Raw genomic sequence first — 21,605 nt, 5'->3', positions numbered from 1 at the left:
GTTGGCTTAATGAGGACAAACGTGTTCATCAGCCAAAACTGGAACTAGGGCCATGTCAGTGGAACTGTGGTTTCGGGTATCCTGAATAAGGAACTAAAGCAGGTGAACATATGTTACAAGCAAGGTAGGTAGGAACTTTGGGACTGTGGGTGGTGTGTGGCTTTTGCCTAGATTCTTTTCAGGTATGGTGTGGTGTTTTTTGTCTTGTTTTTTCCCTGTTTTGTGTGCTGGCAAGAGGTAACCCCAGAAACAGTGTTGGAAGCTTTGTAGTTTTCAGGTGGTAAAATCATAACCAGAGCCTGTTCTAGCCAAGGACAGTAGTGAACATGACAAAGGAAACAGACAAGGTTAATTGGTAAAGTTGTGTCTGTGGATGTTAGAATTTTTTTTTTTTTAATCTTTAGCGGGGAACTTTGTATGTTTTAGATATAATGAGGGCTTAGATAATCGTCATGGCCTTCCACCCATGCTTAAAAATCCGTGTGGCTTGTAAACTTCATTTGGGTATTCTGCTGTAGTCTGTAGGCATTTTTAAAGCTTACTGTTTAGTTAAAAATAACTCGTAGATACCTTGACTTTGAAGGAAATAAAAATTTCCAGGCCACACATCGCCTTTTTATTTTATTTTCTTTTATTGTACTTCAGGTGAAGGCTTACAGAACAAATAGTTTCTCGTGAAACAGTAGTACACCTGTTGTTTTATGACATTGGTTAACAACCCCACAACATTTTAACCCTCTAAATTTTCAACTTTTTTTTTTTTTTTTGGTGAAAATACACATAGCCAAAGATACACCCTTTCAAAAATTTCTGCATACACAGTTCAGTGACATTGACTACACTCTTCCAATTGTGCTGGTATTCTCACTTAAGATGAAGGCTTACAGAACAAAATAGTTTCTCATTTAACAGTTACTACAAATGTTGCCCTATGACAATGGTTAAAAATCTCACAACACATCAACAATATCCTTAGTCAACCTTGTGCTCCCTATCATCAGCTTCCTTCTCCCCTTCTGCCTTCTGGCCCTTGTCACTGGACTCCTGTACCTCATTAGTCTCATTTGGTTTTACTGGGCTGTCCACTCCCAGGCTGAACAGTGAACCTCGGAGGTAACTTCACCACTGAGCTAAAAGGGTGTCTGGGGGCCATACTCGCGAGGTTTCTCCAGTCTCCTTTAGGCCAGTAAATACATGGCCTTTTTTTTGCCCCAAAATAGAATCATATTTTTAAAAATGTCTGCAAAATTTCTCACATTCTGTTTAATTAAAAGTTAAAAATTTTGTGAGATTGTTGAATATCTTATGGATAAATAATATGGATTATTTAATCTATATGGTTTGAATAAGTTAGTGTGTTACATGTGTTTAAGTACCTTTCCCAAGAGAAATTTGTTGATTAATAAAACATTCAACTAAATGTTGATAAAAGGAACGTTCTCCATCACTGAATTTCAGGTACTTTTATTTTTACTTTAATTCTTAATATCCTTGAAGTACTTATTGTAACAACATGATACTTTGTAATCTTTTATACTGTATCTGAATCATTCAAGGTTCAGGCTCTTAGAGGGCTTTTATCATCCTCACTTTGGGCTTTTTTCTTTTTCTCTGTTTCCCATGGTTAGACAGATAAAAGACCTCAAGAGAGAAAAGTCAAGAATTAAAAATAAATTACTCGAGATGAGTATAGAACAGACAACTACAGAGGTCCTGGTGGTCTCTCAACAACTACCGAGGGCAAGTTATTCTTTCCAAGCTTTGGTGTCCACTCTTAAAACTACTGACAATCTTGGTATAGGTGGTGACGACAGTTAAGTGAGATTATACAGGTGAAAATGCCTAGCATCACATTTGCCACACAGTGTTTCCTTCCTTTTGTATGTGCTAACATTGGTCTTTTAGAAATATCCTGATAGAGAATTATATAGTTAAGGTGTCAGGATGCAAATACCACCAACAGGTCTGAGCCGTGAGAAAAGGGAGAAAGAAATGAGAGAGCAGAGAAATGGTAAAGGGAAGAGGAGAGATGAGAGTACATGTGAGGAGGGTACTGTCCTCTCTTAAGTGCCTGTCTCAGCTTAGAAGTAGTCCTAACAGCCGTTGTGTTCTGGCATGGTGTTCTGTGTACTGTGAACCTAATGAACAATCACTCAGTCTTTGAATTTCATGTCTTGACAGACTTCTCATTGTAATAGCAGATACACTTATCCTTTCCAGGGAGGAAAGACTTACCCTGGACACACTCCTAGGTCAGCAAGAGCACCTGATTAGAACACCATTTAGAACAAAGTGCAGTGTAGGTTACAGATTACTCCCCGCCGATACACACATACATGATTTGGACACTTATTGCAGAGGACCCTTTTTCTTTGAGCTTGGGGTTGCAGGTGTGCTCAGCGCAGCCTCCTACGCTGGGAAGATGTTTGGTTCTGAGAAAACTTAAAGTTGTGTCAGCTTTGCAGGAAGGCTAAATGGTGTTAGATCCTTTCTGAAGAGTAGGAAGGAGAAACTTCTTTCCCTGGACTCACAGCTGGATCTGACCAACTGCATCCAGACTATTCCCCAGGGATCTCGGAATAGAACCTTCTCCTAGGATACATTCTGTGGGAGTCTCTTAATTCTTCAGCAGCCTTCTGTCTTAGTGATGGGGAAAAGGGATTAGGGAGGAGGTTCAAAGCTGTTTTCTCCAGCAAGTTGGAAAGATGAGAGTATAAGGTTTCTCATTGGAGCACTGTCCATGGAGAATATGATGAAGTTCTCTCTGATAACAACTTTGGCTTATGCCACTTCACGTACTTTGAACCCTTGCCTACTGCCTGTTCAGGAGTGAAAAATTCCCCTTTTTCCTATTTTTGTCACTTTCTGAAGAGATACTGTTTTCTTTCTTTGCATCTAAGTGAATGAACAGTAAGAAAAAGAATGGTCTTGCTTTTTTCTCACCTCCTGGACAACATAATTGAGTTTTATTGAAAGCCACAGTTTCAGTATTTGTCTCTTGCGGATACAAAGATGAAAACAGACTTGATTTCTTCTAAATTGACAGGCTGATCAGGTTTTTGTGCTTTGATCCAGCCAGCCCTTTCTTAAATCATTGCTCTTTCGTCTACTTAATTTGTAATAAGTGCCTTATAAGTGTTTATAAGCATTTGTCCCTTTTTTAATCATCTAAGTTGTCTTGACTTTATATCTTGACTTTAAAAGCAATTATCAGACGTGTAGCTTTCATCTCGTGTGTATCTTTACTGTCTTTACATCTTGTTGTAATCCTTCCTACGAGGTTCAAAGGACTTGATGTTTTCAGGTGCCTGACAACTGCTTCTTGTCATGCAGATAACTCAGGGTTGCTGGGCTTGCACTCTTCTGTTTTCCCATTTTCATGTGATCCTCTAACATCTCCTTAACTATTAACCAGTCAGCTGACAGGCTTCATCAAACACCTGCTGTAAGTTGGGCACTAGACATTTTGGAAGAAATGTGTAATAAAATGAAGACATGGTCTGAAACACAACTCTGGAGTGATAATATGAACCATTTCCAGTGCCATATTAATAAGTGCAGAATAATACACAGTACATGTTGAAGGGGTGTAGTGTAAGCATATGACTACGGTCAAGACTAAAGGGAGGTGGGTTTTGAACAGGCTCTTAAATGAGGTGTTGGACATTGTCAAATGTACTCTTTACAGAAGCACATGATGGCCAGGCCTTTCTTCCATGGAACTGCTGGGTGCGTTCAAACCACCTACCTTTAGGTTAGCAGCCATTCACAAACCACTTGGTGCGCATGTTGTTGTTAGGTGCTGTCGAGTCAATTCCAACTCAGAGCCACCCAATGTGACAGTAGAACTGTCCCATAGGGTTTTCTAAGCTGTAATCTTTATGGGAGCAGATTGCCAGCTCTTTTTTCCTGTGGAGCCGCTGGGTGGGTTTGGTTGGCAGCCTAGCGCCACCAGGGCTCCTTTATACTGATACATAGTGTCCTAGTCAACAGAGAATGTTACTTTGAGTGTTATTAGCATTTGATACTGTATCTTTGCTGCAGTAATAGAGTGGAGCTATAACTGATACGCAACTTTGAAATTGTAATTGAAATTCATTTTTGGTAAAACTCAGCTAGCCTAAAATTAGATTTAAAACCTTTGTGTTGGTTGATGGTCAGTGAGCTGTCAGAGTATTGAAATATTGCAGAGCTTTTGTACATGTGTGCCGTGTTGGTAAAGTTGGCATGACTGAACTTAAGACAATCCCATTACAAGTTTGCCTTTCAGCCTAAATAAACTTTAGTTTGCAAGTAATGAAAATATACTTTTATTGATCCCCAAACGTTAATTCCTTAATGTCTATGATATTTTTAACTTTTTACTGAAAGAAGTTCCTACTTTCAAGCTACTCCCCTTTTCTGGCATCTTCTGGCCCTTATGACTCTACTTGAGTGAGGTGGATCCTCAGGAAAGATTCAGAATTAGCGGTTCCTGGCTGAGATGTGTTTTAACCAAGTAATGAAACTAGTTTTCTGTAGATGAATAGCATACTTTTTTTTTTTTTTTACTCACAACAGCTCTTACTACTGCTGTTTCATGGATGAAGAAATTGAACTACAGAGAGATTAAGTAGCTTGTCTAATATTACAGCCTAGTAAGGGGCACTGCCAGATTCTGTCCCGATTTTTCTGATTTCAAAGCCTGTCATCTTAACTATTATACCACACTGCCTGGCTCTTTTGATTAGCTTTTCTTTTGCTAAGTAGAAACATCTCCCATTCCATTCTGAAAAGAGGACTCTTGTTGAAGGAGATTTTCAATTTACCAGAGGGAGCAGGTGTGCTGAGACCCAGGAGCAAAGATAAAAACAGGCATGTTATATTTGCAGATCTACCCAAGGAAGAACTTGAGTACTGAGCATGTTTATTCTTAATGAGCATCTGGTGGTGAGGGAAATAACTTGCTGCTAAATCCCTCCCTAGAAGCTCATTTGTGTATTAGAAAGATTAACATGAAGTATATTACTTTGTTTTATTTGAAAAGTGTTTCCATAGTGGTCAAGAAAGCTAAGAGGTGAATATCCAAGTGTGGCTCTGTTGGCCAGCAACTGCCTCTATTGTTTATGGGATCCCTGTAATCAGTGGTGGTGAGTCCCTAACACTGGTTGTGATTGATATTTAATTTTTTTCTTTTTAAGACAAAGCAAATGCCTATAATTGTAGAGAAAGTAATACTCTACCTGGCATGTAAATTTTTGTTTTGGATGACTGAATAATCCTAGCACTTTTGAGGATAAAACACTAAGAAGAACCTTGTAAACTTTCTGCTGAAAAGTGTTGGAACATATGAGTTCTTCTATTCCCTAGGGTAGAGTCTGTTGTAATCATCTCAGTATGTTCCAATCTTGATCTTTTCTCCCATCTGGTAATGACATCTGACTATAAGGTCACTTGCACAAACCCAATTTCAGGTGACTTTGTCTAGCCCCGTTGAGCAGCAACAGAATCGTCCCTCCTGGTTTGGTATTCTAAGCAAGCTCTTTACAAAAGGCGGCTCCATCCACCCTGGCTGACATCATAGATTGGGGTGGGGCGCGGGGGGGGGGGGTCAAGGTGAAGATGAACCCAGTGTATAAAAATTCAGGGTGACAAAAGTAGACACTAGAAGCGTTCGTTTTGTTATGGTAGGAGACTAACAGTAGGGCGGTTTGTGCGTTTTAGTGGAGTGAAAGCAGGAGGCAGGTAGGCATTTTCAGCCACATATTAGTGCCTATCCAAGGATTGGCAGATTTTTATCTGGTATTGTATTTGGTAGTTTAGAATAAATTTCTGGTGTCTGCAGGAGAATATATAAGGAAGACCCTATTTTTGATGTTAGAAAATAAACCATTTATTCATTCATCCAATGTTTGAGCCTTCACTAGGTGCTGAAATGATCTCAGCCCTCAAGAAGCTTAAGGGCCTGGTGTAAACAGTCTGTTAGTGGTGGTTTGATACTTGGGGGAAGAGAAAGTTGAGGTCAGATCTCAGGCTCATTTGAAGTTGCTGATATCCAGATAGAAGTGACTGAACCTGGCGTGTATCAGAATACTTATATCAGAATACTAAACCCAGATGTAAGAGAAAGTCGTGTAAGCTTTTATGTAATATAGGTGTTTAAAGTTTTAGAAGGGACTGAATCTCTATAGTTCTGCCTTATGATAAATTACAAAAAGCTGTTTCCAGTGTTCTGGCCATATTGTTTTGGGCAGTGGTTTTTGTTTGTTTGTTTTGGGAGGGGAGGGGTATTTTTGTTCTGTTGGAAGATTTGGCTAGTCCTGTAATCCAATAATGGTAAAACTGAGGCCCAGAAGAATTTATGTAATTTGCCCTAGGTCACACAGCCATTAAAATGGTGGGATAGGGACATGAACTCTAATCTGTCTGATTCTAAAACTTGTGTTCCTAACTGCCCCTCTATTCTGTTCCCATATTAAACTCATATCAAAAAGTTGTCCTTAGTTTCAAAGTTTAAACTTAGCTTTTTGCACTTGGTGGAAGAAGGCAAATAGAAAACCCACCATGAATAAAATAGTTTTGGAAATGAGTAGAAATTGGGGCAGAACTGATTGAATTTAAGCTGATGATCCATATCATGCTTCTAGCTTATACTGCCTAGAAATGATCTGTTGAGACTTGAGGTTGAGTTTTGTGAGCAATGGATATGAGCTTGAGAGGGGACTTGCAGTGGAAACTTTGACCCTTCGTATCCTACGCACCACTCAGTCATCAAACACTATGAAAGCTTCTTTGGGAGCATATACTCTAAATCTCAACTAGAGAGAGATTGGGCAGTCTCTAAAATGTTCCTGGTCCTAACCTGAAAGTAGTTATGTTACTTAAGGGTTGGTGGAAGGTGAATGGTGGAGCATTTGATGGGGAGTGGGTGTTCTGCCTGGTAAAAGTTGGGAATCTCTGAGCTGTCACAATTCACTGCAGTGGTTATTGCTAGGGTTAATGGCAGCTTGCCTTCAGCAAGCGGACTCTGTGAGTTACTTGTCTTTAGGTGGGGGTGAGGTCATGGAGGCCCTTTTCCTTTAGCTGGCCCAAGGTATTATCCTCCTCTAAGGTGCAGAAGACAAACCAGGCACCATGATTCCTAACCCTAGCTATGCATTTAGAATCATTGGTATTTGAAAATTCAGATATCTCACCCCTAATAACCACCACCCCACCACTCTCCCTCTATTCAAAAGTTTGAATCAGAATGGAAGAAGGAAGAATCTTTGGTTTGTGTTTGAGCATTTATTGTTGTTTTGCTGTTTTAGAAACCTCACCAAGGATCCTGGGGTTCTCATGCAAACTGGTCAGTAGACAAGCTTGTGGGAACCACATTTTCTTTCAAGCTTTGTAACTTCCCTTTCTAAAATGTTCTTGAGTGTTGTCAGTGATAAACATTAGTATGATCTTTGCAGGCTGTGTTTCTTCTGAAAGGGTGCCTAGATATTCTCGTTTGCTTGTCATTCTTATGACTATCTGCATCACCCAGCAAACAGCCCAGGCTTTACTCTGGTTACTTTGAGTGTTTGTTATTCCTTAGTGACAGTTCAAGTAACCATATAAATGTTTCTCTGCCCAAGGAAGAGAAACCTTTCCTATCTGTAGCCTTTTTTTGAGAGTGAGGGAAGAGGAAACTGTCAGCTGTCTTTTTAAATTCTCTTCCTTCCTGAGTTTTTTTTATCTAGTTTTATTTACTGTTCTTAGTCTATTTACAACTACTACTTCCTCCTATCTCCCAGCAGTTTTATCTCTCAGAAGTTTGTCCTCATTGACGAATGCTTTTTAATAGGGAAAAGACCCTAAAACTGATGAGAGCAAAAAGAGATCTTAGAGCAGAGGCCCTGGGAGCTTTGCAGGGCATGTTGTTCTTTGTTGTGTCTTGTTCTGTCCAGTTTTTACCGCCTGCATGTGAATCAGAGCTGTACCTTATGATTCACTGGAGCTTCTTGAATGAGAGCCTTTTGATTCTGGAAAAGGGGATATAGTGACAAAGCAGAAGAGTGGAGGAAAACTATTAAAATTTTAAAAGGTTGTAGTTTGTATAGCCAGCAGTGCCTTAAAGCTTTATTTCTCATTCTCCCCTGAGGGGTGTTCTTTCTACTTGAAAATTTCAGCTTCCTTATTTTTAATTCACTGTTTACACAAACTGGTCTAACACCTTTGATTGGACTGGGGGGTGGGTAGGCAAGTGTTTATATTGTTTGAAAACTTCCCTGGAAAATCTTTAACCTGCTTGTATTAAACTTATACAAAACATCGAGAGTTACCAAATATCCTTTAAATTTCTAAAGAAGCAGCAGTCTAATAATTCTGTTTTCTCTCCCTGCCATCAGGTATCTTAAAATAAAGGTGAATTTGGAAACTAATGAAAGGTAATCTTTCATACATAGTTGAAAATTCAGAAGTAGTAAGACACCAAGACTGTCTTTCAAGTAGTATTTCAGACGTAGCAACTTGGTAAAAATCTACCAAACAAAAATAAGTTTTGTCAGGCTACACTTCTGAACCATTTTTCAAATGGAATTCTCAAGTAGCTTTACTACTTTGTCTTCTCTGGAATGTTACATGGGTATGAGTATAAGGTTCCTTAATGAATGTTTGTCTTTTTAACCTATCTGCAGTGGAAAGTAAATAACTGCCCTCCATATCATCATCTTGCTTTAAGGATTTCCTTCAGGCATTTTGGGTTCACTCAGTTAATTTGTCCCAGCATCCTCTTAAGCCTCAAACTTTCCATCCTCTGGAGTTTGGTGCCTGTTCTTGCCTTATCTCTGAGCTTTCATCCCTGCTATCCTGAAAGCCCCTTCTCCTTCCATTCCCTATTGATTGCCTCTTTGCTACTAGTTCCATCTCCTAGGAGACTACTCTGTAAATCAGAGCATGTCAGCTTTTTTTTTAAACTGAGTTCTTTTAAGAAATAACTCCCTTGGTTCCTGAAGATTCTGAGAGCCTCTAGGAATGGGGAAATATACCCCCAAGACAGAATCAACAAAAAGGCTTCAGAAATGCCACTTCAAAAGCCTAACAAGATAAATTATTAGAGAAAGCAGTTTATTGCATTTGATTACTTAAAAATAGACGTCAAAAAACACCCAACTGTAAAGAGCATGTTTTGTTTGTTTTTTCCCATGATAGAAGACATCAGTTTGTTTTCATTTGGGAATTCTTTCTCCATCCAGTTCAGAAGATGGAACCTGGCCACAGGCAAGATTTTATGTATGTCTGATCTTTTGATTTCTAGGTACTTTGTCCTGGTTGAAAAAAGTTCCTCTTGTGTAGTTATGCTATGAAAATAAAAACCAAAAACGTGAGAGCGATCCACCTGACTTAGAGAATGTGTGTGTGTAAGCAAGTACTCTTACTGAACCATTCTAGTTTGTCAGTATTATATTTGAAATTTTAGCTGATTTAAAGAACGGTAACAGATAACATTTATGTAGAATGTAGATGAAGAAATATCTGGGTCAGGTGTTTTATAATGAAGTGTATCTTGGAAGCAGCCTTGTTTTATGATCATTCTGCTTGTTTGTGATGACAACTAAGCTGCATATCATAAATTCCTCGATTCTCTGGTTTGGTGAGAATAATTGCTTCCCTACCCAAGGGGTGGCAGCAGAACACATACCATACTCTCCAGTGTACTTTTGATCGACTTATAGTTTATTGGGGAAAGTATCATAAAGGTTATAAACCAGACTTCTAGGTTTTGAGTAGACATCCCCAACAGAAACAGTGCTGGTTTTGGAGATGTCAGTCAGCTGACAATCTAAGCGTGACTATTTTTGGTGGTGGAAGGACTGGATAGCCAACTTGTCTGCTTGTGGAAAAACACAGGTCTGGCGGACCTGTGGAATTTACCACTAGTAGGAATTTCTACAGGGCAAGGTCTCATGTAGATAAGGTCTCTTTCCAGTGCTAATACTGAGGAGAAAACAAACACTATGGTGCACATTTGTTAAATTAATTTACCCTATGAAGAAATGTTTCCAAGGACCTGATTTCACATTTTCAGACTTTAAACACTTAAAGTTACAAAGCTAGCAAGGGTTTTTTTATACTTTTGTTTGTTGTTCCATTCACTGTGTCTCTTCTTTCTTACTAGTCACTGGCACATAAGCCCATTCGACTTGATGTTGTACGCAGCTTTCCAATGTTTTTCTTGCCAGCTTCCATTGGACTATGGATGTATGAAATTCTACTAAAGTTGGCATATTGGACTATTGTGATACTATGCAAGCTCAGTAATTAGGGGAAAGTTTAGACTTTCTGGGAGTCTTCCCAATTACTGTTTCTTAAACTTGTTGTGGCCCTCAAGGACCTGATCTATAAAGACCTCAGGAAGTAACTTTCTTACAGAGTCATTAAGTATCAGGTAGAAACAGTTTGTTAAGTGATATCACATTTCTTAAGGTACCTTGGCTCATACCAGATCTTTTGCCTGCAAGATGTAAATCAGCTTAATTTATACCGATAGCTGTTGTAAGAAAGCTAGCCTTCAGATCTGGTCAGAACAGATTTGGGGCTGTTAATTTCGTGTGTGTGTGTGTGTGTGTGTGTGTGTGTGTGTGTGAGTGATTTGATTCCCATTGCCACTTGTTTGCCTTATAAAATGGTAATCTAGATTTTTTTTTTTTAACATAGTAAATTGACATTTTATTCTTAATTTAGTAAGCACATTTCTCAGGAAGACATAGTTTTTCTGTGGCTTTTCTAGAGAGTAAGCTGTTGGGTTGAGACCAAAAAGTGTATATTTAAAGGAATATCCTATTATGTATTGTCTATGTCTTTCCCATCGATATTTTTTGGTTTTTTTTTTTTTTTTTAAAAACAGCCTCATTTAGATATAATTAACGTGCTATACTATCAAGGTTCATCCATGTTGCAGCACGTATCAGTACTTCATTCTTTTTATGGCCAAATAATATTCCATTGTGTGGATACATCACGTTTTGTTAATTTGTCTATTGATTGACATTTAGGTGTTATGAATAATCTGGTATAAATATTCATGTACAAGTTTTTGTGTGGCCATATTTTCATTCTCTTGGTTAAATAGCTAGAGGTGGAATTGCTGGGCCAGACTGTTTTCTAAAGTGGCTGTATCATTTTACATCCTACCAGTGATGAATAAGATTGCAATTTCTCCACTTGGCCTCATTAACACTTATCTGTCTTTCTGATGATTATAGTCATCCTAGTGGGTATGAAGTGATTTCTTGTTGTGGTTTGGTTTGCATTTTCCTGATGACCAGTAGTGTTGAGCATTTTTCCATGTGCTTATTGATCATGTGTCTGTCTTTGGAGAAAGGTCTATTCTGATCCTTTGCCTATTATTAAATTGGGTTATTTGTCTTTTATTATTATTGTGTTGTAGGAGTTCTTTACATATTCTAGATACAAGTTCCTAATCAGATAAATGATTTGCAGATATTTTCTCCTATTCTGTGTGTTGTCTTTACTTTCTTAATGGTGTCCTTTGAAGCACAAAAGAAGAGTCAATGATAAGAAATACATTTAAAGAATGTAACTTATAGCCAGCTTTTTTAAAAAGGAATCACCTAAAATGAACTTCCTGGGTGATTCTGACATCTTGCATTATTAAGAAAAACAATGAGTAAGTTTGAGATGGCTTATGTTTTTAATTTTTTAGCATATAAATGGGCTAACTGATATGTTTTGCTAGGTAATTTTGTTTGGTTCAGGTGGAACTAGGAATATTGAAGTATTTCTTAACTGATGGTACTGATAAATATCTTGGGAATGTGCAGGTAAAAGGATATGTTGCTGGCATTCTTATTGAGGTTAGAGAGTAAGAGGCTAATGGCTGCTGAAAAGGGACCTTGGTCATCTCCCCTATAGTTGAGAATTTGGTCCTGTTTTTCAGTTCTAGAAACATGAATTTGTTTGGGCACCCAGAATTGATCAGACTCTCAGCACCTTGTTCTTTTTAATCAAACTCAGAAGTGATTGATATGTAAAACATATCTCCATTTGGAAAGAGTGTGTGTCTGTGTCTATGAAAGAGAGACAGAGATTGCATAACTGAGATATTTATGTGCCTTCCAAGGCTCTCCTTTCCCATTATCAAGGTACTTAGGAGGCTGAATCAGTGATTATAAAGTTTTCTTGATGAGCCTGGAATTTAAAACAAAGGGAGGGAGGAACAGGATGATGCCGATGATCGTAAGTGATATTTCATATAGGCTTTAGAAAGATGAATTAGGGAGAGAATTCTGCTTGGCAGTTTTAAGAATTCTTATGCTTTATTTGGAGCCCTGGTGGCGCAGTGGTTAAGAGCTCAGACTGCTAACCAGAAGGTCGGCAGTTCAAATCCACTGCCCGCTCTTTGGAAACCCTATGGGGCAGTTCTGTTCTGTCCTGTAAGGTCGGTATGAGTTGGAATCGACTTGATGGCAACGGTGTTTTGTTTTTTGTTTTGTTTTTAATGCTTTATTTATTTAATTTATGCATTACCCTGCTGTGATATCTCCCACTGAAAAGCACACAACCTGCTAGATTACAAACCTGTTCATACAGGACTCACAAATACCAGCCTTTCAGTGGTCCCTTGTCAAAGTGCTTTACTTCTTTACATAGCTAATCCCACTCACTGTTCATTCAAATAATTGAGCAGCTACCATATTGTGAACACAGTACCTGGCTCTGGGTATACTTTGAATAACACTGGTGTAGTCCCTGCCTTCCTGATGAGCTCACTCTTGCTCCTTTTACTTACGACAAGCATGAAATTAAACTGTCTACTTATGTGGTGCTTGACCCTCTAATGAGTTATTCTTTCTTTCACAGCAATGGCACAAGCATGATATCATTGATCATTCCTCCCAAAGACCAGATATCACGAGTGGCAAAAATGTTAGCAGATGAGTTTGGAACTGCATCTAACATTAAGTCACGAGTAAACCGCCTTTCAGTCCTGGGAGCCATTACATCTGTACAACAGAGACTCAAACTTTATAACAAAGGTAATCTGGAGCTTGATCATTTTCCTCCTTTACTTTGTCCATCTTGGTATTTTCCACTTTGATGCTGCCATCATGTTTTGGCTACTAACTGGTGCAACTCTCATCAATATCCCTTTGACCTTGGTGTTTAACTTTACCTTTTTTTTTTTTTTTTAAGTGTATTTGTTGAAAGTTAAGTCGTATTTATTGTACTTAAAAGGGATAAATCCTACCTGAAACATCTCAGAGCAAGTTTCAAAATTAGGAAGAGAATCTGCCTGAGAGATTTAAAAATTATTATGTTTTAAATTATGAAATAGATGGGCAGGGATCATAGGTTGTGGGAAACATTTCCTGTTACCTGAGGGAAATTGGCTATGGGTTTAAGTGGAGATATTGTTTATGTTCTTTGCAGTACCTCCAAATGGTCTGGTTGTTTACTGTGGAACAATTGTAACAGAAGAAGGAAAGGAAAAGAAAGTCAACATTGACTTCGAGCCTTTCAAACCAATTAATACGTCATTGTATTTGTGTGACAACAAATTCCATACAGAGGTAAGAAGTTCAAGCATAGAACATTTTCATCACCCCAACAAGAAATTCATTAACAGTCACTCTTCATTCCCCCCAGCTACCCAAGAGATAGGCAACTACTAATCTCCTTTTTGTTTGGGCATTTCATAATAATGGAATCATACAATGTGTGACCTCTTGTGACTGGCTTCATTCATTCATAATGTTTTCGAGGTTCGTCCATGTTGTAGCATGCATCAGTACTTTACAGAATGGAATTGCTGGGACATATGGTAACCCTCTGTTTACCCTTTGAGAAACTGCCAGGCAGTTCCCAAAAGTGGCTGCACCATTTTTTTCCACCAGTAATGAAAAGTTCCATATCCTCACCAATACTTCTTATTTATTATCTGTCTTTTTTTTTTATCACAGCCATCCTTAGTCGGTGTGCAGTGGTATCTTCTTGTGGTTTTGATGTGTATTTTCCTAAAGATAAATGATGTTGAGCATCTTCTTGTGTGCTTATTGGCCATTTGTCTATCTTCTTTGGGAAAATATCTATTCCAATCCTTTGGTCATTATTAAGCTGGGTTATTTGTTTTTTATTATTGAGTTTTAGGAGTTATTTACATATACTAGATACAAGTCTCTTACCAGATACATCATTTGCAAATATTTTCTCCCATTCTGTGAGTTAAATCTTTTTGCTTTCTTGATAGTGTCCTTTGAAGCATAAAAAAGTTCTTAATTTTGATGGAAGTCCGATTTATTTTTTCATGTTGCCTGTCTATGCTTTTGGTATCATATCTAAAAAGGTTTTGCCTAACCTGAAATCACAGAGATTTGCTACTGTGTTTTAGTTTTATAGTTTTAGCTCTTACATTTAGACATATGATCAATTTTGATTTAATTTTTTTATATGGTGTGAGGAATGGGCCCAACTTCCTTTTTTGAATGTGAATATCCAGTCTCAGCCCCATTTGTTGAAAAGGCTATTCCTTCTCCCATTAAATTGTCTTGGCACCTTTGTCAAAAATCAGTTGAAGATAAATGAGAGTGTTTATTTCAGGGCTTCCTAATTAATTTTTTACATAGTTTTAACCCTAGAATTCCAGGTCATTAGTAGTTAAGGGCTTGAGAAAAGCATGTAAAAAATACTAGTTTTGCAAGGCGTCTGTTTTAATGAAAGGGGGACACATACTTGAAACCTTGTGTTTCATATTCTGGGTATGTAGAACTTTGTTTATCAGAGCCTGGACGAGGGTACGCAACTGTCAGGGTCGTGCAAGACCCTGCATGATCCCACGAGTGAGTGCCTCAAATTTTGCAGCATTAAGCATCTCCTTTGCCTTACCGTAGTCTTGGCCTTATTGGTTTACAAACAAGGGAATTTCTTGAGTTTTTGTAAGATCTACTTCTCTACCAATTTGTTCTTACCATTTTAATGAAGAATTAAAATGTTACCACTCCAAATATTCTGTGATTAAACTGGAAAAGGCCCCAGTGTTGTGTTAGGGTTAGGAGACAAATCCACTACTCTTAGCAAAAGTTGATCAATAGCCTATCTGAATCCCTAGATGAAATAGGGGAGGAGGCCTGTAAGAGAAGTTCAGTAAAAGCATGTAATAAAAATGCCATTTTGCTGGAACATTTGCTCCAACCAACCCTTTGGGAAAACCAGGTTTCTATTATCTTCTTCAGTCTTGAATTTATTATGACACCAATCATTCACCATGTTTGGGGAGAGTGCTAAACTGGGTTTGGAGAACTAATTAGAGACAAAGAAGTAATTGATTAATTGATTGCCATCTCTCCCTGTATGCCTACGTTTCTTGCACCCTTCGTTTTCGGCTCACAGATAGTAAATCTTTTAATAGTAGGACTGTAAGAGCTTATTTTAATCACACTTTTGAGTGACAAAGCAGCCATAAGATGAACTTTAATGGTGGAAAAGAAACCTCATTAGAGTGACCTAAATCAGTCAACACTGGAACAATCAGGAATTCACAGCTGGCTCCTAGTTCAGTCTCTTGCTTTTCATCAACCTAGGGAAAAACTCTACAGTGGATTTAGAACTGGCATTTGTCGACACAGTTTACAGTGGCTGATTTTTGCTAAATTGACAGGACTTTCAATTCCAGTTGGATCTTGGTCGACTGCATAGAAAGTTGAGACTTTTTCTCTTAGCTACCTCAGCCTCCTCCTGGTAGAGGCTTCATTGGGGAGGCTCTTAGCTACCCTGTCACACTTATCTGTATGTGGTTAGATAAAAGCAGATTTTGAATCTTGTTGATTTAAACAGTACCTGGCACTCAGGTTATCTGCCTTTAGCTCACTTATTAAGTTAGCCTTATTGGTTTTTCTAAACCTCATAATCTTGATAGCTTTTGTTTACTTCGGCTTTAACAGATATACCGGTAACTAGAAATGAATGTAGCATACTGCACAACACAAGTTACGCCCTGCTTAATCTGTTTGATTATATATTCTTATGAGGGACAAATCTATTCCCTGATGAGGGAACTTTTTAAAAACTTCAATCAAGCTACCTAACAAAGATCATTATGATAAGGCTGTCTTTTTCACATGTACAGTATTCATGACTTAATGCTAATTATCAAGCATGGTTTGGGTAGGATAAAGATTGATTCTTAGTGATTAATCTGCTTGCTAGTCAGTTCTTGAAGGAGCTATTTTCTTCCTTAGTTAAATTGAAATAGGTAATAATTTCTTAGTTCTAAAGGGGCCGCCACCTAGCAATTAGTGATCTGCCAAGCTTGCAGCATTCAGACTTCATCGTGAAAACTTCTCTGTGGGTCCCAGACTGTTTTAATATTTGCTCTTTTAGGAGGCAAAACCATGGAGATATAATGCTATTTCAGAAGAAGAGTTTTCACCATAAAAACTCAGAATCATTAGCTGTTAATACCATTAAAATAAAATTGAGGTTTGAGTCTCATATACGAGTATTAATGATGCTCAGTACACAAGAGTTAAATGTAACATTTCAAAACCAGAATACCTTTTTATAGACTTTCTGGGTTTTGTACTCATGTACTCTAGAATTGATTTACAAGATATTTGCCTTGGAGAATACTGCCTATTCATGCTGGGGTTACTAATGAGAACAGAGAGTCAAACTTTGAAAGTTAGAGCCTTAATTTGAATTTTATGCTCCATAGACTATCATCAGTCTAAATCAAATCAAGGGCTAGGAAGAAGTTGAGCCCTACAACTCTATATTGGTTTTGTATTTACATGCCCTGGTCAGGTGTGGAGCCCTGGTGGTACAGTGGTTCAGCTTTTGGCTGCTAACCAAAAGATCGGCAGTTTGAATCCACCAGCCGCTCCTTGGAAACCCTGTGGGGTAGTTCTGCTCTGTCCTGTAGGGTTACCATGAGTCAGAATCAACTCAGTGGCAATGGGTTTTCTTGGTCAGGTGTGTTGAAGGGCTTCATATAGGTTCCATTGGTTATTTCTACAACAGATTCTATATATTTATAGTTGAAGTCTATAAATTATTCCATAAAATGGTTTTGCCATAGTACTTATACTGTGATGAGTAGGATGAAAAGGTTTGTATATATCCTTTTGGGTTTTGTCTTGACCTTAGCAGAAAGCTTTGGGGCTTATTGTATGGTACATGTGTTCATTTTTCAGGCTCTTACAGCGCTACTTTCGGATGATAGCAAGTTTGGCTTCATTGTAATAGATGGTAGTGGTGCACTTTTTGGCACACTCCAGGGAAACACAAGAGAAGTCCTGCACAAATTCACTGTGGATCTTCCAAAGAAACACGGTAATATAGGAGGAGAACATGAGCCCACTTACCCTGTGTTTAGCAATAAGGAAACAGGTATATGGGGGAGAAAGTAAACCCAGATGATGTAGAAAGAAGCATTACAGAATGACTGATGACTCAGTGGTGCTTGTGGCTTTTCTCTTGACATCAGAATTAGTTATCACTTTCTGAAAATGAGTAAGTTTATGCTAAGCATCCAGTTAAGGGAATACTGATTTTTCTCTTTGTACTTTCCTTGGGTAATAGCATGATTGATTAACTTATTTTTTAATTAGCAACATGTCTTGTACTTCTTAATAATTGCCTTTTTCTCTCACCACTTTTTTATGTCAAAGGTAGAGGAGGTCAGTCTGCCTTGCGTTTTGCCCGTTTAAGAATGGAAAAGCGACATAATTATGTTCGGAAAGTAGCTGAGACTGCTGTGCAGCTGTTTATTTCTGGGGACAAAGTGAATGTGGCTGGTCTCGTTTTAGCTGGATCAGCTGACTTTAAAACTGAACTAAGTCAATCTGATATGTTTGATCAGGTAAGTGAGAAATAGGTGCCCCGTTATTTAAGTCTACGTGAGAGTGGGCGAGTCCTCTGTATGAGCACTAAGACATCTTTTTGACTCTTATAGTATTATACTCCCTGTATTAAAAACCTAGCTCTGAGTTAAAAGATGGTGTATTTCCAAGTTTTTACTAGGAAACATTCCCCGTGCTTTTCTGGACTTCTCTCTTTTGAAATTAGCCATTTTTAGGTGGGATCATTCTGGGCCCTGTGGAGGTCCCCTGGTTCAGTGGGTTGCTATAATTGACTTAAAAATGGAAGTTGATTTCATGGAAACTAGAAGCTAGCTTTTCTGTCTTTTCCTCATTTATTTATGGAGGTAAGTGAAGCAGTGAGACTTTCAACAATATGACAAAACTGAGTAAGCCTAAAGCATTTAATACCAGAAAGATCCTGTGGTTTATGACACAGGTTTAGGTTTAGCCCCCTAGGGTGTTCTTCTGGAAGAGACAGCATTATGGTAGGAGGCACACCAAAGAAGCTGGTTTGGTACTGTGTTATCTTGTTTGGCAGGAGGTTTTCCTTACACAAGAAATTTTACTTGTTTTTAGTGCACCGTTGCTCACTGCAAGAACAGCTCTTGAGTAAATTGGGCTTCTTCCTCATATTCTCTCTCTTCAGTGATTGTGGTCCTGGGCTTTTGCATGCCATTAAGAAGTAAGTGGGTCTTGGTAAAAGTGTTTTGAATGTACTAATGAGATTTTTTTTTTTTTTTTTTTAATTGTGTCAGAGGTTGCAATCAAAAGTTTTGAAATTAGTTGATATCTCCTATGGTGGTGAAAATGGATTCAACCAAGCTATTGAGTTATCTACTGAAGTCCTCTCCAACGTGAAGTTCATTCAAGAGAAGAAATTAATAGGTATCAGTAAAATTCAGCTGATTTATTTATCCTGTAGATGTTTTTGTATGTATATATACCTGATTGTATATGAAACAAAATGCTGAATGGATACGTGAAAGTCAGATTTAGCATTTTTATTTAATAGGGTGATGAATAGGCCCAAATTAAAAATTAATGTAGCTGTTGTTTATCCTTGTTTCTGATTTAACTGAACATAACATTTCCAAATGATTGCACATTTCCAAATGATTGCACATTTGGGGCCAGTTGTTACCTCTTGAAAATCAGTTTATGGAGCCTCAGATAATGACATAGTTTTCACTGATTTTTGGTACTTACTCAGTTTTCTAAGTTTTGGGGTGTTTTGTTTGTTTGTTTCTCTCTCTCTGATTTTGAGTATGAGACTCTGTATCTGCAAGAGAAACTTCACTGTATATGTTGTTATTGACCTCTTCTTAAACACAGGACGATACTTTGATGAAATCAGCCAGGACACGGGCAAGTACTGTTTTGGAGTTGAAGATACACTAAAGGCTTTGGAAATGGGAGCTGTAGAGATTCTAATAGTCTATGAAAATCTGGATATAATGAGATACGTTCTTCATTGCCAAGGCACAGAAGGTATGAGAATTAGAAAGTACGGTTGCTGTTTGTTACTGACCTGTGCATTCAGGAAGCCTACAGTGGAGAAATGAGAGAAATGGCCAATTTCACTACCAATCAGAAGGCAGCTCCTACCCCTTGCCCCCCACGCTTTCAGTCTTTATGAGATTTTTCTGCTTGAACTGTTTGATGTCTTCTTGCTGCTATTGTTAGTTGCTGTCAGGTAGACTCCAGCTCATGGCGACATGTATAGCAGAATGAAACATTGCCCATTCCTGCGCCATCTCTGTAATCTTTGATATGTTTAGGCCCATGGTTGCAGCTGTTGTGTCAGCTCATCTTACTGAGGATTTTCCTCATTTTCACTGACCCTCTACTTTACCAAACATGATGTCCTTTTCAAGTGATTGGTCTTTCCTAATGACATGTCCACAGTGAGCAATACAAAGTCTTGCCATCCTCACTTCTAAGGGGGATGCGTAAGATAGTTAAATTTCCTGAGGACCAGGACTGTATCATTGATGTCTTTGGTGTTTTCTTATGATAGGATCAGTGTACCTGGTGGACACTCAGTGCATGCTAACTAACATGCTTATGAAAGAAAGTTTATAGGATGAAATCAGGAGCTCTCTCCCTAACCTCGTCTCATGGGGCTAACACCTGTTAATATGTGAGAACCAAGTTGACATGTTTTTTCCCCCCTGATACTGCAGAGGAGAAAATTCTCTATCTAACTCCAGAACAAGAGAAGGATAAATCTCATTTCACAGACAAAGAGGTATGTGATTGTTTTCTTGGTTTGGTGATACATGCAAGGAAACATAAATCTGTGTGTTAAAGTTCTGGCAGCACAGAGTATCTGCCTTGGGAAACCAAACCTCATACTTGTTGGGGGGTCAGTGGGAGGTTATCAACTCATATTTTTAAAGTAGTTAAGCAAACAGGAAAACATTCTCATCCTTTAAATAGTAGAGAGGAAGGTTTAATGGGATAGTAACTCCCCTGTGCTGTGAAATCTCTTCCACCAAAACAGCTTCTCCAGGTTTGGTCTAAATGTTTCACCACAGCTTAAAGGGTCACTTTCCCCGGGGAGATCCCTTTAAGTGGTAGCTTCCTCACATTCCAAGTTGGAGGGCTTTGCTCTTAAGTAGGCTGCTCCAAAGAGCAGTTCTGGCACATCTCTTCTGGGCTGTTGAATGAGTGCTGCCTAAAGACACTTTACAACAGCCAGACTTCTAGAGTCAGCAGCAGAAATCTTAAGTTGAAATCTGCTAAGTTTGCGTTGATATTTCATAACCAAGTCTAGAGCTTGGGGAAGAGTATTATTTGAAATAGTCAGAATTTCTATGCTATTACAATTATGTCACCAGAAACCAGAATTCACCTAGAGAGTTTTGTACATACATTCACACATAATGTGACAGAGGGAGAATGAGAATAATGGCTGGGTTGGGAGGTGGCATAGGAGGAACTAAGTCTTGATGTCTCCTAATCCCATTGTTTACGTATCTCATGGTCGCCCCTACAGACAGGACAGGAACATGAGCTGATTGAGAGCATGCCCTTACTGGAATGGTTTGCTAACAACTACAAAAAATTTGGAGCTACATTGGAAATTGTCACAGATAAGTCACAAGAAGGATCCCAGTTTGTGAAAGGATTTGGTGGAATTGGAGGTGGGTAGCAAATCAGAAAGCTGCACTTAAAACCAGGGTCTTGAGCCAGAACCAGGGTCTCAGTCCAGGGTCCTTCCCTGGGTATTGTCAAATACGTTCCTTCAAATTAGATGTGCTCACCATCTTTTAAACAGGCAGCACATGACTTCAGGTTTGGGCTATTTTTTATAGTCACCTTTTTCCCCTGTAATTCTGCCAGGGAATTGGGCTTTCCCTTATTAGTGTGAACCTTCTCCACGCCATGACTTACCCTTTGGTTTGTTTCCCCAGGTATCTTGCGGTACCGAGTAGATTTCCAGGGAATGGAATACCAAGGAGGAGACGATGAATTTTTCGACCTTGATGACTACTAGGTAGTCGACATGGGTCCGGCAAAACGTGCCTCACCCTCCAGCATCCAACCCAAGGAGCATACCCGTGGTGGAAACCAAACAGATCCCTGCCTTACAATTGGAACATTTCCAGAACTTAATCCACAAGCATTGGATATTGAAAAGAAAACCGAAACAAAACCAGACCCAACCCTACACTTTGGTTTGTCATGGTGTCAGCGCAGCAGCCTACAACTAAGTTCCTAAATGCCACTATGGACTAATTTAAAAAAGAATCCCAGTTTTTACTTTTACTTGATGGT

The 21,605-nt window shown here is 38.6% G+C and overlaps 1 protein-coding gene across 2 annotated transcripts in view; it reads left to right on the top strand.

Annotated features, from left to right (window-relative positions):
• ETF1 (eukaryotic translation termination factor 1) overlaps window positions 1–21,605 on the top strand; it is a 25,414-nt gene extending 3,809 nt beyond the window's left edge. Inside the window, exons 3-11 of one of the 2 annotated variants that reach the window (XM_004381046.2) lie at window positions 12,829–13,004; window positions 13,399–13,538; window positions 17,157–17,295; window positions 17,634–17,824; window positions 18,581–18,710; window positions 19,158–19,313; window positions 20,009–20,073; window positions 20,824–20,971; window positions 21,242–21,605. In XM_004381046.2, the coding sequence (XP_004381103.1) occupies window positions 12,829–13,004; window positions 13,399–13,538; window positions 17,157–17,295; window positions 17,634–17,824; window positions 18,581–18,710; window positions 19,158–19,313; window positions 20,009–20,073; window positions 20,824–20,971; window positions 21,242–21,324 (1,228 nt within the window). In that variant the 3' untranslated portion in view covers window positions 21,325–21,605. The remainder of the gene's footprint in view (window positions 1–12,828; window positions 13,005–13,398; window positions 13,539–17,156; window positions 17,296–17,633; window positions 17,825–18,580; window positions 18,711–19,157; window positions 19,314–20,008; window positions 20,074–20,823; window positions 20,972–21,241) is intronic. The other variant, XM_023735583.1, reaches the window with a different exon arrangement.

This window comes from Trichechus manatus, unplaced genomic scaffold (genome assembly GCF_000243295.1).
Source record: "Trichechus manatus latirostris isolate Lorelei unplaced genomic scaffold, TriManLat1.0 scaffold00080, whole genome shotgun sequence".
NCBI classification, from domain to species: Eukaryota; Metazoa; Chordata; class Mammalia; order Sirenia; family Trichechidae; genus Trichechus; species Trichechus manatus.
This window is presented reverse-complemented; position numbering and strand designations above follow the sequence as displayed.